The 16,522-nt window shown below is 34.3% G+C and overlaps 1 protein-coding gene across 1 annotated transcript; it reads right to left on the bottom strand.

Moving 5' to 3' along the window:
* Window positions 1-692: 692 nt before the first annotated feature.
* On the bottom strand, window positions 693-16,259 carry LOC131643581 (ferric reduction oxidase 4-like). The gene is made up of 8 exons (XM_058913840.1): window positions 16,054-16,259; window positions 15,823-15,937; window positions 15,556-15,744; window positions 15,233-15,467; window positions 2,319-2,646; window positions 1,943-2,183; window positions 1,180-1,853; window positions 693-1,084 (listed from the first exon to the last, which is right to left on the bottom strand). Exons 1-8 carry the CDS (start codon window positions 16,214-16,216, stop codon window positions 945-947), a joined length of 2,085 nt encoding a protein of 694 aa, XP_058769823.1. The 5' UTR covers window positions 16,217-16,259; the 3' UTR covers window positions 693-944.
* Between the last annotated feature and the right edge of the window lie 263 nt (window positions 16,260-16,522).

Raw genomic sequence — 16,522 nt, 5'->3', positions numbered from 1 at the left:
GTGAAGAGAGATATACATATTTTTAGTGTGTCATACGAGGATTTGAGCGTGTATTCCTGGCAAGTATTAAATGCAGATTTTGCTGATCAAAAATCAAATCAAAATCATTCATATTTGAGTCTCATAACCGATTTGCTAAAGGCTCTAATTAGTTAGATTTTCCAATTTCTCAGGATTATGTGAAATCTTCATTTGTGTTAGGATTTGATTTGCTTGACGCTCTAATCATTTTGGATTTGATTTGAAAATATTTGTTTCAAGCTTTTCAAATCAATTTTCAACACGTGCTAACCGATCGGGCTTACGTAGCTCAACATCCTTTATACATGTTTGGGCCTTATGTTGGATTTCTACTTTTCAACACCCCCAATTGTTAATTTTGTGCACCCCTTTGCTAGAAAACACTAAAATGCTCATCTTATGGGTTTGAAAATAATTTAATTTGATGAGTAACATATATAAGAAATATTATGTTAAGGCGTTAATCAAAGTTTCCTGATTTTTTCAACTTTAAAATAATTTTACCTCTTTTATCATGAAGTCTAGATAAATATTTTCCAAAATTTTTAATACAAACAATGATTAGATGGATTGGACTCCGAGGTATATACAAATCTTTAACATAAGTGGATGAAGAACAAATTCCGGTTAAATAATATAAACATTTTATAAGTTTTAAAATATTAACTTAATAAAATAAAAATAAAACCAATACATTGATAAGAAAAATTAAATACAAATTTTGGGGGCACCCACTCAATATTTAAACATATAAAGAACCAGAAATAAGAAGAAAAAACATCAATCTATGTACACGCATACATGTGCGATTGTAGTTGTTCACAACTGACTAATTACATCTCGGAATCAACATGAATATTTTAAAGATGGTATATTACACACACACCCTATAAAGAAATGATGCATAATATATATATTATGGATCACCAACCAAAGCTGATGGATTCAAAGTGAAGATTATCAGCCAAACTAGAAGTACAAATTTTGGCAACTTCATGTCTCAATTTTCTTGGACCACATACCATGACTCCAACATCTTTGCATTCAAACTCAAACATAATTTCTGCAAAATTAGAAAGTTTTTATGTATCATTTTGCATTTGAAATAATATATAGTAAACTCAACTATATTTACAAAAATACCCTCTCGCTACTTACTTTTGAGATCAGGTCTTGCACCAAAATGTACATTGGTAGATTCCACTAAAGATTGATGAGGAATGCTTTCAAGTTCTCTTGTTGGTGTTGAAACTTCTACATTTATTTGCTTATTTTCTAAAGTTTCATGTCTCTTCCCCCATAGAAAAACAACACTAGAACATACACATATGCATGCACAAAGAAGAAACATATACCACATAACCTTGAATGTCCAATTATACACTTCACTTGAGTTCTTTTCCGTAGGATAAATATAGTAACGAGTTAAAATTCCTAATAGAATAAGAAACATGATGAAAGATGATGTGATTATAGCACTAAGCCATAACCAGTTATTTGGGCCTAATATAAGTGAGATAGGAAAATCTGAGAGGTTTGGCTTAAACCATATTGTTTGGATAGGTTTGTGAGTTTCTGTTGAAGGTTCTTGTTTCTCTCGGGTGATGTAAGCTTCGATTTGTAAATGAAGGTTTAAGATTTGAGTTGTTGGACCAGAAGCCGGAAGTATAAGATCTAACATTGTTAGATCAACATAATTCTTGAAAATACAAACAAGTAGGAGTTTTGGAATTTGGAACTCTTGATGTTGGCTTTGAAACACGAGATCTCGGATTATAGATATGAAGGGAGTTATGCCACTTCCACCACTTACCATCACAATTTGTTCATGCCTATTTTAGAGAAAGAATGATGAGAAATTATAGTATCATATAAGTATCAATAAGAAGCATTTTGCTATGAGGATCAAATTAATACTAACCTTAGAAATTGTTTAGTGTGAGGTCCATAGGGTCCTTCAACTGAAACATTAAGATGATCCAAAGATGAAGAAGAAAGTTGTTGATAAAGCTTGTTTGACCAGCTACCCACATTTTTTATGGTAACACTAAGATTATTAGTTTCCATATTACAACTAGAAGTCACTGTAAAAGGGTGCCATTGCAGCTTGGAAACCTTTGGAACATTTATGAACACCAAGCTTGTGGGGTTATAGTATAAACCTGAAGTTAGAAATTAAACCAAAATAAAAAATTTGGTTTAGGTACTCATATTCAAATAGCTCAATCAAAACATTCATATATTATTCCACATAAACAAACACATGTAAAACAAATGAATTTATGATTATCACTTACTAGGATTCTTAGCGAAATTGAGCTCGACTGCATCACGAGGCAAAATGCGAGCTGATAATAACTGAGTATTTTGGTGAGATTGTAAGAATCTAAGATTTCTATCAATGAGGAAGAGAAAAACTCCAGGAGCAATCATACACATATATTCAACTCCAACATGGATTGCATAGAACAAGATATAGAGTATGTAGAGATGGTGAGTATAGAGGAAAACTTCATACATTTTACGCCTTACGCGTGAAATACTTGTTATCCATATTGCTAGTGCTATTAAACTTGCAATCTCTCCTGCCACATTGGATACATAAGTTTTGCTCCACTCTAGCATCTATGCCAAAAAAAATACATATATATGCATGATTAGAACAAATTAATACATTTACTCATTTTAGTCTCTCTCATACTTAAATGCAATTTTCTAATAAAAACTAGTAGTTATACAACCCACAAGTAATAAAAGGCTATTTTATATTTGAAATAATTAGTGAATTACTACCTACAAACAGACCAAATACATTGATTACTTAATGAACCTAAAAAGTGAATTGTATCTTATATAAAGGAACAGAGGTAATACATACAAAGAAAATTCTTAATTGCAGAAGCATGCAAAAGGATTCTTATTTTGGGCTTTCTCAGTTAGCTAAACATATTCAGCGGTCACGCCAATGATATCAAGGGGAGAGTTGACCCGTCAATATTATTCAGACATTAGAGGGAATTGGAAAAGTCAGGCACCATCTATAGTTATTTTCTTTTCTTGACATCTTTTTTGGGGTATGGCACCAACTCGTTAAAGCCTATTTAAATGGTGAGTGGTGACTGCAGAGACTGGTCCTTTATGTGCATTATGTGCTAGACAGACACATGGAATCTATTGACCACTTGTTTTCTACTCGTAATTTTATGTTTAATGTCTTGTAGAATGAGTTTAGGTGGTTAGGATGTAAGGTGGTGATGTATGTTAAAACTCAAACTAAACATAGAAAAATACTGAAATAGAGAAATAAGAATGACACGCAAGCTTTTAGTGCTCACCAAATCTTGTTTCGAACAAAGGTGGAATGTTACTTATATAGTAAGTAACTCAATTAACTACAACTATTTAATAATAACTTAAAAAATATTTTCAAGTTAATTATTATCAATTGTGATTTTGCTATTCTCAAAGTTAACCACTTTCTGTTTCTCCTTATCACATTTAACATCCCCCTCAAGTAAGAATGTATGTCTATCCATGGTTTAAAATTGCGGTTGCGGTCGCAGATGCGGTTGCGGGTGTTGCGATTGCGGCCATTGCGGTTGCTGCGATGCGCATTGCGGCCGTTGCGGCATGAATTTAAATTAAGAAATATTTGAAATACACCATTAAAAAACACTTAATGTTAATATTTTACATTACAAATCACATGTAAATTGAGTTTATGGGTTCTCAAATGTTAAATCATGATGAAAATATGTGAAAAAACATGGCATATAGTGTTTGATGCAAATTCTAGTGGTGTTGGACGTGTGATTACAAATCACACCGCAATTGCGGCCCGATGCAGATGCGGAGGCTACCGCATCAGCAGTGTTGCGGCTGCAATTGCGATTGCGGAGCGCAATTTAAAACCATGTGTCTATCATTCCAAACTTGGTTTGTAGATTGTTGAATGGACCCGGGTGGGGAGATTTTATGAGAATGTCTGTAACCTGCTCCTTTGAAATTACAAGCATGAAATGTACAACTCATGTTAGAACCTTGTTTCTCACTACGTGACAATCTAAATATGCTTTATTCTTTTACGGAATACTTGATTTGTAGCAATGTATGAAGCAGATTTAAAGTCACAGTAGATGATGACTGGCAATTAATGTGGTATCAGGAAATTACTAATCAAGTAAAGAATCGATTGTTCTTCACAAGTTGTATGGGCCAGTGCTCTATATTCTACCTCTGATGATGATATAGATACTACAACATGTTTCTTGGGTTTCCAACCTACTAGTGTCAGGGCATGCCACCCATTAGGAATCAGAGAAACCTTGAATGCAAAGTGTGGATGATGAGCTAAAAAATAGTCCTTGTGTTGGATTTTCTTTAGATGTCTTAACAAATGCAAGCCTGTCAACATATGTCTATCAGTGGGAGCATCAAGAAACTCACTTAGTTTACTTACTGCATGAGCTATCTTAGGTATGGAATGCGTCAGATAAAAAATTATATTTATTAATCTCATGAATGCAGTAGGTTGAAATAGAGGTTGGCAATAAGTTTTGTGGAGTTGTAGATGGGGTTGCATTGGTGTAGTTCATGGCTTGGCTCCAATAAATCATGCATCATGGATTACTTCTAAAGCAAACTTTCTTTGGAAAAGGGAGATTCCATCTTATGTTCTAGCTACTATAAAACCTAAAAAGTATTTGAAAACGCCTGAGTCTTTTATGCTAAACTTGTCATTCAAAAGGGTATTAGGTTGTTTGATTTCTTCAAGATTAGTCCCACCTAAGACCCAATCATCCATATATATACAAGGATAACTATGAAGCCTTTGTGAGAATTCTTAGTGAGAAGTGAGTAATCTATATTAGATTGTGTATATCATGAAGAAGTGGGTGTGTCAGTGAGCTTTGTGTTCCATTTCCTTCTAGCTTGCTTCAAACCATATAGAGACCTCTTTAATTTTCATACGAGATCAAATTGAGGCAAGTCAAGGCTTAAAGGAGGATACATGTAAACTTCTTTACTAAGATCACCATGAAGGGAAGTTGTGTTGACATCGAGTTGAAATAGTGGCTAACTTTGAACTGCTCCAATGACCATGAGAACTCGAATTATGGTCATTTTTACTACATAAGTGAAGCTAACCATATAATCAAGTCCTTTAGTTTATTTGAAACCCTTAGTAACTAATATTTCCTTGTATCTCTCGACTGTACCATTGGCATGCAATTTCAGTTCTAACACCAATTTGCATACAATGGCTTTATTGTGTGAAGGTAAAGCAACAAGATTCCAAGTATTTATTTTCATCAGAGTAGTCAACCTAGCTTTGATAACATCCCTATAATTATTATAACAAATGGCAGTCTCATGTGACTTAGGCTCAATAATGGTCGACACATTTAAGATAAATTGTTTGTGTGCAGAAGAGAATGAATTATATGACAAGAATAATGATAAAGGATACTTACATGAAGAGGATGAATTGGTGACAACCTATTCTAAATTATGGATTGTATTGGATAGTAGATTATAGTGGTAATCTAGCAGATAGGATGGAGGTTTGACAAGTCTGGTTGATTTTCTGCCTTGAAGAATTACTTGTGGAATGTGATTAGTATTTGGCATATGTGGAATTTTCAAATGTAATTGGTAGTGATGTTTCAGAATTCAAACCAAGTGAATCAAGTAAAATGGGATATGAATTTTTCAGGTATATTAGGACAACTGATTGAGATTATGTGTTTAGATATGTGTTGATTTGTGTGGTTGGAGTGTTTGAGATTATCAAACAACTCATCTAACCAAGCATGTTTGTAATTATTAGATTTAAGGATAGGTACATTATCATTAGATGAATTTTTCTTGTAAGGAAATTGATTTTAAAAAAATACAACATCTCTTGAAACAAAAAGTTCTCTGCATTGTAAATCAAACAAGATGTGACCCTTAACCACAACTTTATATCCTAAATATATGCGCTTCTACACCCACATCCCAATTTCTTTCTATTTGTTTTTTAAAGTTGAAGAAAAAACATAATGAACCAAAAAGTTTCAAAGTAGTTATTTCAGAAATTTTATTGTATAAAATTTAATAAGGTGACTTGTGTTTCAAGAATAGTTTTGGCAATCTATTAATGATGTGGACAGCATGACTAATTACATGAGCCCAAAAAATTTGAGGTAAATAAGCTTGACATAAAATAGCTCGGGTTATGCCAAGAATGTGTTGGTGCTTCCTTTCAAAAATCCATTTTATTGAGGAGTACCAACACAAGATGTTTGATGGATTATGCCTTATTCATTGTAAAAATTTTGAAGCATGAACTTAATATCATTGTCATATCTAATTCATTTTATATGAAAATTGATTTGAGAGTTGAACATTGAGAGAAATGACTTAATGATGGATGAAGTTTCAGATTTCACTCGCCAGAGAAAAATCCATGTAAACCTACTTTTATCATCAACTACAGTCAAGAAATGTTGGATGGTATGGATAAGGTGCCCCAAATATCCATATAACTAAATCAAAAACATAATTAGATATGTGAGAACTATAAGAAAAACCTACTAAGCTCAAGCAGTTTTAATTAAGCTCAAATAGTTTTTCATTTGATGTATGAACAAACCTTAAATCCAAAGATTACGATTGCTAGGTGTGTTTAATATAAGTGGATGTATGACATTAATGATGTGAGATGATGGTGTATGGTTCAAAGTAACAGTTGGAGATGTTAAAATATACAATCTACCACTTAGTTTAGTTGTGTCAATCATCCTCTTGGAGCATGTGTCATGTATTATACAATCAATGTCATGAAAAACTTAGTTGTCAATGAAGTGTTTGGGTAAGTTTAGGAACAAAAATGATATTAGAAGCAAAGTTATGCATGTATAAGACATCTATTATATAGAAAGAATGATCAAATTTGATGATTCCTAGTGGTTGTTAAACCTCCATTGGGTACTTTGATAGTTATATGTTTGATTTTCTTCAAGCACTGAAAAAAATTATGGTGTAACACACATGGTCGGTTTCATTAGTGTCTAAAATAAAAGTTTCAGATCTAGGTGTAATATGGATAGTTCATATGATACATGTGCCTTAATCAGGTTTAGATGTTAAGTTTTTGTTGATATTATAAGGCTGCAAATAAGACGATCCTTAGAAAACTGCTAACATAGCCTTGTGCATATATGATGTGAAAGCCAATGAATCATAATCTTATTCTTTTTTTCATTGAATTCAACATGAAATTCATCTGCCTTGTCTGCTATAACTCCACAATTATTGATTTCACCATCCTCTTGCTAATGAGGATGGAATACATGATTTTTGAAGCAATAATCAACTGTATGATTTATCATCCCAAAGTGAATGCAAATTCATGTGCCTCTTGTCAACAATTCGCAACAATTTGGATGGCACTTGTATTGTCAGCATAAAGTGAAGTTGGCTCTATTTGAGGAAATCCAAGTTCAGCCAGAAGACCACGAAGCCAAATTATTTCAGAACAAGCAGCATACATGGCACGATACTCAGATTCAGTAGAAGATTTAGAGACTCTCGCTTGTTTCTTACTTTTCCATGAGATCAATGAAGAGCCAAGAAACATGCACCAACCAGTGACAGATCGTCGAGTATCAGGGCACCCTGCCCAATCGGCATCACTATAAGCACTCAATTTAGGAGGAACTCTAGTAGGAAAGAATAAACCACGATGAGAGCTTCCCTTCAAGTAACGAATTATATGACGAACTGCTGCCAAGTGAAGGTGGCGAGGAGAGTGCATGAATTGACTTACTTGTTGAACAGCAAATGATATGTCAGGGCGAGTAATAGTCAAGTAATTAAGGCTACCCACGAGTTGACGATACAATAAGGGATCATGCAACAGATCACCATCATCACGATGATATTTAACATTAACCTCAAGAGGAGTATCCACTGGATTAGCCGATTGCAGACCAGCCATAGAAATTAAATCTGTGGCATACTTGTGTTGATGGAGGAATCTGCCCTTGGATGTAGAATGAACCTCAAGACCAAGAAAATAATACAAATTACCAAGATCATTCATATGAAACGCTGCTTGTAACTGCTGTTTAAGGCTTTGAATGGAAGCATCATCAGAACCAGTAATAATCATATCATCAACATACAGAAGAAGTAGGACAATCCCAGTAGATGTTCTATGAATAAATAGAGAAGAGTCGTACTGACTCTGAGTAAAGGAAAACCCAAGTAGAGTGGAGCGAAATTTTTCATACCATGCTCTAGGCGCTTGTTTCAAACCATATAAGGAGCGTTTGAGCTTGCACACACCCTTAGATGACGGAAATAAACCTTGAGGAGGAGTCATATAAATATCTTCCTCCAGGTCACCATGAAGAAAAGCATCTTTCACATCTAATTGATGAAGAGCCCACCCGTTAGAAGCAGCTATAGAGAGTACCGTACGAACAGATGTCATTTTGGCAACCGGTGCAAATGTCTCATCATAATCAATTCCATATTCCTGCTTGTTTCCTAAGGCAACCAAGCGAGCCTTGAAACGGTTGAGGGACCCATCAGAATTCAATTTCACAGAGTACACCCATTTGCAACCAATGGGTTTAACATCAGGAGGACAAGAGACAATATCCCATGTGAAATTCTCTTGAAGAGCTTGAAGTTCCTCATTCGTTGCTTTTATCCAATGTACATCTTTAACAGCCAGTGAATAGCAAGTAGGAATAAATATGCTAGAGAGTGTGGCAGTCAGAGAAGTATGTGAGGAATCATACCTGTCTGGTGAATATCTATCTGGTGCTCGAGATATTCGACCAGAACGTCGTGGTTCAACCGTTACAGGATCAGGTGGCGGTTCAGCGTCGGGAAGGGGTGTGGGAACCTGCTGTTTGTGTTTTCTGACATATACATGACCTGGTGTATAGCGTTCTATAGATTGAGGCATAATAGAAAACTTAGGAAGAGTAACAATATCATTCATGACAGGAGAAACACATGGAAACATAAACTGATTATAAAAAAATGTCACATTCCTAGAAATGCGAAAATGATGGTTAGTGACATCATAACACACAAATCCCTTATGAGAGTGACTATACCCCATAAACGCACATTGAACAGACTGCGCTCCAAGCTTATGTCTTTCAAATGGAGGTAAGTGAACAAAACAAACACATCCAAAAGTATGTAAATCATTATAATTAGGCTGAATTTTAAAAAGACGAAAAAAAGGAGAATCGAGATCAATAACCGTAGAAGGAAGACGATTGATCAAGAAGACAGCTGTGGAAAGAGCCTCCACCCAAAATCGGGGTGGTACAGAAGCTTGAATAAGTAAAGTGCGGGTCACATCAAGCAAATGACGATTCTTGCGTTCTGCCATCCCATTTTTTTGGGGGGTATTGGGATAAGATCGTTGAGACAAAATGCCTTTTTGTTGAAGAAATTCTTGAAACTCACGAGACATGTATTCACCACCAGAATCAGAGCAAAATTTTTTAACATTTTCATGAAATTGAGTTTCAACATATGTCAGAAATTTCTTAAACATATAAAACACTTTAGATTTAGACCGAAGAAAATATATCCAAGTAAAACGACTATAATCATCAATAAATGTGACAAAATATTTATAGCGAGCATGAGAAACTACAGGAGACATACCCCATACATCACTATGAATCATTTCAAAACAAGAGGAAGCCCGATAAGCACCAGACGGAAAAGGAAGTGTTTTACTTTTAGCTAATTTGCAAACAGAACATGAAAGAGAGGCATTAGAAACAACATTTTTATTTCCCAATAAACCATTTTTAAATAAATGAGATAAAACAGCAGAGTTAGGATGACCCAATTTTCTATGCCAATCCTCATAAGAATTCAAGACATTATTACAAACAAGAGATAAATGACTAGAAATAAACTGAAGTGGAAACAGTCTTCCCACTTTAGGCCCCTTCGCAACCACCTTCCCCGACACCTGTTCCTGCACAAGGCAACCATCACGAGAAAAATTTACATTACAATTATTATCAACCAATTGACCAACATATAATAAATTGGAAGCAAGTCCAGGTGCTACAAACACATCCCGAAAATCCGAGTTGAGGTCACCAACATTCGTGATAGAGAGAGCATTACCATCCGCAATTTGAATTTTCTGATTACCATGGTAAGAATGTAAATTGTGCAAGTATTCAGAAGAAGCTGTCATGTGATTGGATGCACCAGAATCAAGAAACCACGGGCAGGAAACATTCGAAGACTTACCCTGAATTCCCAAGGTTGAAAGAGAGGAAAGTACCATCTGTTGGATTATTTCAGGTTGGAGAGCACCACCATTAGATGGATTGGTGATGGAAGGACCAACTGCAGATCTTGTACTAGCAGGAAATGCTTGCACCAAACGTTGTGCTGATCGTGGAGGACGGGTGGGACAATCAGAGATAATATGGCCCCGCTGCTTGCAATAATTACAAAACTTCTTACTGCAACTCTGAGCAAAATGTCCAAATTGTTTGCAAGAGAAACATTGGACATGTCAAATATCACGACCTTTACCTCTACTCTGAGGAGCATATGCAAACATAGCAGACTCAGAAATGACAACATCGTGAGACATGGATCCTTGAGTAGCAAGACGTTGTTCCTCTCTGAGAAGTTCACCAACACATGTATCTAAAGAAGGAACAGGATTCCTATTCAGCAAAGCACCTCTGACAACCTCAAATTCTGCACGAAGCTTCATGAGAAATTAATCTTGCCTACTAGTATTGTAGACCTCTTGGACATCCGCGAGAGAACTCTTTGGAACATCAACATGTATAATCGCAGAGTGTTCTGTCCACAAATTCAAAAAACCAGAATAATATTCTTGAACAGACAGATTGCCTTGTTTGTAATTGGCAATGTCTAGCTCCAACTGAAAATGTTTGGCCGCGTTGTCTAGGTTATAGATACGCTTCAAGTAGTTCCACATTTCTTGGGCAGTGGAAAAAGATCGCAAATTATTAATCATGTGAGGATCAATAGTACCGAGAATCCAAGTGATAATCTGAGCATCTTCTATTTCCCATGCATCTAAGTCAGTTGTCTCTAACGGTGCCAAAGAGACATCGTCCAAGTGACTCCATAATCCTTTCCCTTTGACATACATCCGAAACTGAAATTCCCAAACAAGATAATTCTTTCCGGTAAAATGAACACAAATATGATTTATCTCTTCTTCGGAAGCCATAATATCAGAGATGACTTAAGAACAATTTTGTTAACGTAACAATTTTGTTAACGTGAAACAAGAAACACCAACGGAACACTGGAGAAAATACTTGCCGACACCAAATCACCACCCCAATTCAGGATACTCGCCGACACCAAGTCAAAACCCTAATTCAGAATACTTACCGACATCGAGTCAAAACCCTAATTCAGAATACTTGCCGACACCGATACGATAACACGATCAAAGCAAACACGATTTGTAAGCACCCGAGATTAGAATCGCAATCTTGGAAGAGATTACCGAGAACCGAGATGATTTCAATTACCGAGAAACGAGATCTACCGAGACGATTTCAAGAGCGACCCAGTGGGGTGTCGCTGAATAAAGCCAAGATTAACCTAAAACTCACAGGTTTGATCGAAAACCTCTGATACCATGTCAACAATTCTTGGCTTCATACTTTTCTCATTATTATTTCTCGTATATATAAAGGTTATGGGGCTATATCGGTAATTACACTAAATAATTACATTTAAACTAATTCCTATTCACACCTCTATCAGTGCTACCATGAAATCTGCCACCTATTGTGCCTCTACTATAAGAACCAGGATTTCCTTTGTATTGTGAATTATTACTCTGACTTGGAAAAGTAAGAAATCTGCATCTTATCTTTCTTGTTGAACAAGTAAACTCTGTAGATATTTGGAAGAGGTTTCATTAACATGATTTGTGACCTAACTGCTGAATATTGATCATTCAAGCCTTTTAGAAATCCGATGACCTGGTCACCATCTTTGTATGCACAAATTTGGGTGATTGCTTAAAAGAAATATCACAAGTACATTCAAGAATTGTACAATGGCTGTAATACCATGTTAAGACTCAAAGTAAACATGGAAAAATACTGAAATAGAGAAAGAAGAATGATACACAAGCTTTCATTGTTCACCAAATTGTGTTTCTTACAAAAGTGGAATGTTACTTATATAGCAAGTAACTTAATTAACTACAACAACTTAAGAACAACTTCATAACTGTTTTCAAGTTAGTTATTTTCAATTGTGATATTTTTATTCCCAATGTTAACCACATTCTCTTTCTCCTTATCACATTTAACAAAGTCTTTAAGCATTATTTTCCTAGTAGAAATATTTTTCTCATTACGGTAGGGAAAATTAAAGGTTTGTTTTTTTGTCGATATTTGGTTGTGGGGTTTATAAGGAAATTGGGTAATGATCTCATCTTCTCTTATAAGATCAAAATTTTGCATAAGTTTGAAGTTAGGTTAAAACTTTTTTGGTGGAAAAAGTTTCTTACTAAATATCGTAGTTGTTCTTGTTCTCACTCTTCTGAATATGAGAAATATCTTCTCATATGTTTGGGCTAATAGTTGGTTGAATATGGTTTGGTTGAGAGAGCAATTTTTTAGCTCAATGCAGTCTTGTGCTAGTCTTTATTTTTCCTTTTGTTGCTCTTGGCTTATGGTCTTGAGGTCTTCTCCCGCTTTGGTTGGTTTGGGAAGATCACCTGATGCCAGATTGATTTTGTAGTTTTATATTTTGTTTTGTTTGTGTAGTACTTTACATTTAGTTTTTTCCTTGTTTTAGTATCGTATTTTCAATTATTAGTTGTTTGTTTGTGTTAAGTGTATTTCTGGTAATAATGGAGTAAGACCCCAAAGATGTATTTTGTGGGTACAACTTTTTTCCATTTAGGTGTCCTCCATTTATCCCTATTTAAATCATTGATGCATGACACGTGGCAAAAATAAATTAAAGCGTTGGAATTAAAGAGATAAAATAAAATATAATTTTTCATAAAAATTAGTAAGAGACTCGTGATGTCGCACGGGTCCCGTCCGGATTCACGTTATACGTATCAATGACTAAATTGTTAAGTATGACACCATATTTTCAGTTGCATATCATTGATATAGTTATAACTTACATAATCATTTATCAATATATTAAAAGAAACGCAGTAATGCACGTCTTCCTCTCATTATCTACCCTGATACGAGACTCTCCCTTTTCACTCCCTGACACAACCAATCTTCTTCGTTCGTTCTTACAACAACATTCTTCATCTTTATTGCTTCAAGCACCTTGTTGTATTGTCAATCCACTAGAAGATTTGCCACATCACCATCGTTAGAAAAAGAAGTAGAAAGGAAGAAAGAACTACGTGAGAACATAGTGATGTGTGGAACATAAGAAAGGAAGAACACCGTTGTGGAGACTAAAGGTGGTAAGACGGTTTCCGCGTCCTACTTCATATGGATAAATAGGAAGGAGAGATGGTGATGGCACATACTGAAAGAGTAGATTGTAGCATTGTTGATGATGGTGAAAGGAAAAGGGAGACATGTTTTTTTTTCTTTTTCATGAAAACAAATATTTAACTTTAACCCTTTGATTTTTTTTTGCCATGTATCATGTATCAATGCTTTGAAGAATAATAAATGGAGGACACCCAAAGTCGTATTCGTATTCGTATTTTGTAGCATCAAATTTTGATGCTTTGCTAATAAATTTACATGTAATGTTAAATATTACTAAACTATTCATCTAAAATGTATCAACTGAATAATAATAAAAATTTGACTTTTTAAATATAAATTATGAATAATAGCAAATAAATAACCTACTGGAACTAAATAACGATCTACAAACAAAAAAACTTAAGATATCACTAAGCTAACTATCAAAAGAATGGTGAATCCTACTTTTCCCAGTCCAAACCTGTTGAAAGCCTTTGAGTGTTTGTGGTTATCCATGGTCCCTTTGAAAATTCATGTTTTTGGTCGGAGGTGTTTAAAGGACAGGTTAGCAACCAAAGAACATTTGGTAAGGATGGATGTGCTTTTGAATAGCAATGATTCCTTTTGTGTTTTTTGCTCATCTGAAGTAGAATCTCTAGATCGTATGCTATTGTTTTGTCCGTTTTTTAAAGTTGTTTGGAGTTTGGTGTTGAGTTAGATGGATCTATCCCAAGGTACTGAGAGGTCACTGTTAAACCACTTGTTGCGGATATACGAGGCTCTTAGCGGAAAGGGTTCTCCGAAAAAGATATTGTTAGTTTGGTTAGCAACTTGTTGGGCGCTGTGGATCTCAAAATATTTGGCCATCTTCAAGAATGAGGTGCCTAACGTGGTAGAAGTTGTGGAAAATGTTAAACTTTTGTCTTAGTTTTGTCATGTCATTGACATAAATTCTAGAGGTTGTAGAGATTTATATTTATGGTGTAAATGCCCATGGGACTTTATGTAAGTTTCCTATCTCTTGTAATTGGGAGGATACCCCTTGTACTTCTTTAATTAGATTTCTCCATTGCTTATAAAAAAAATTGGTTCTGGAAGATCTAAATGTTTCCTTAGTGTTGTTGGGTGCTTGGATTTCTTTGCATTCCTTTGTTTTGTGGTTTGGATCAATTTTGAGACAAATCTTCGTCTAACTGAAAGATAAAACTACTTGCATTTCAATTCAGTTTTGGATTGGGTTTTGAATATACAAAATACAAAATATATATTTTTATTAATATTATATAAACATTAAAAAACTAATAAATTTAATGCAATATATAACATATATATATTAAAAATTTATATTACAAAATAAGAATAATCGATTATGATTGAAATAAATAAAATTATAAAATAAAAATTCATGTTACTCGCTGACTCCCTAACATATGTTCCTATTATAAATTTTTATCTAATAAACACCATTTGTCCTTAAGATATAACTATCTCTGCAGGAAAATATTTGAAAAATTCATGTTTCAAATGTAAATATTCACTAACTCCATTATTGTTGTCCAAATTAATGGAGGAACAATGTATATGCTCAATTCCAATTAGTAAGAGACAATAGATTCCTTGCCACATATATTATGGGACCTCAAATGCATAACAAATCACCTTATCATAAACAAGTGGTAATTAAGATTGCACATAAAAATACATACCTCAATCATTTGATTGGTGATGGCCCAATAGATGATAAAACCAATGGTATGAGCAGCAAAAAGAACCATCGATAAATGTCCAAGCCATATATGGTATTTGATGCTTGACTCAGAAGTGAGTCCAACCAGACGCAAAATTGAAGACCCTCTTGTGACTGGAAAGAACAAAAATGCCCAACATATGTTTCCTATGTAACCAAGTCTCAATGATACACTCCTAAGCTTTGCTTCCCATCTAATACAAGACCAATCAATAAATCAAATTATATACCATTTGTTTAACTTAAATAAATAATTAAATTGTAAACAAAAATTTTTATTACACTTTCTCGCCTTGTTTGTCCATATGGAGGTGACCAAAACTTCTATATAAGTAATTGGAAAAGGACCATATCAAAAGTGCAACAAACATGAATGTAAAAAGAAGCTCCATAGCTGAAACTATTCCAAGTGGGGAGATCACCAGGATTGGACGTCTCAGGAAACATAAACATCTTTTTAGAGCACCATCACTGAAATCAAACACATATATATTTATAAGCTTAATGGAAATTAAACAATAATTAAAGTAATATTTAGAGGCTAGGTACCTTGTGGAGGGTAAGTTTTGTGTTATTTTTTCCTGATGATGATGAAGATGAAGATAAATACCACCAAGAGCTCCAATGAACATGATAGGGAATGTAAAAAGCAGGAGATTTACCCCTAAAACAACTTACAATAAATGTATTAATACATCAATAATCTTATATATAGAAGCATATACATATATGTAGATAACTATAAAATAAAAATGAAATATATAGAAAAACCTAGCTAACCTTGCTCTCTAAAATATGTAGAATCGAGCTTGTTTTCTAGGTTGACAATCCATGTCTTATGGTAGATCTTAGTGGGATACAATATCCAAACTGTTAGCCATCCAAGAAACATCAAAAGAAAAATGATTCTAAATAGTAATATTGTGTGGCTCTTCATCATCATGGACTTTTAGGTACACTTGAGAGAGTCTCAATAATGTGCACTACATCTGCATTTTGTAGAATATAAAAGGTCTATATATATATATATATATATATATATATATATATATATATATATATATATATATATATATATATATATATATATATATATATATATATATATATATATAAATGGGCTGAGCCCATCGGGCCGGTCCATAAGCCCAAAAATTTAGTGTGGGCCGGGCTGCAAAATACCTTAAAAAAACACGACTCTGTCTTTTTGGACCAACCCATCGGGCCTATGTTTTTTATGGGCTGGGTC

Source organism: Vicia villosa, linkage group LG1 (assembly GCF_029867415.1).
Source record: "Vicia villosa cultivar HV-30 ecotype Madison, WI linkage group LG1, Vvil1.0, whole genome shotgun sequence".
Taxonomy (NCBI): domain Eukaryota; kingdom Viridiplantae; phylum Streptophyta; class Magnoliopsida; order Fabales; family Fabaceae; genus Vicia; species Vicia villosa.
Note: the sequence above shows the minus strand (reverse complement) of the source record. Positions and strands in the feature narration are given on the sequence as shown.

What these genes read in the sequence shown, in the direction of transcription:
- LOC131643581 (XM_058913840.1), bottom strand. Translation starts at nt 16,216, where the DNA reads ATGATGATGAAGAGCCACACAATATTACTATTTAGAATCATTTTTCTT. An exon ending in CAAAACTTACCCTCCACAAG is followed by an intron (nt 15,745 to 15,822) that starts GTACCTAGCCTC and finishes GTTTGATTTCAG; the next exon opens with TGATGGTGCTCTAAAAAGAT. An exon ending in GACAAACAAGGCGAGAAAGT is followed by an intron (nt 15,468 to 15,555) that starts GTAATAAAAATT and finishes GTCTTGTATTAG; the next exon opens with ATGGGAAGCAAAGCTTAGGA.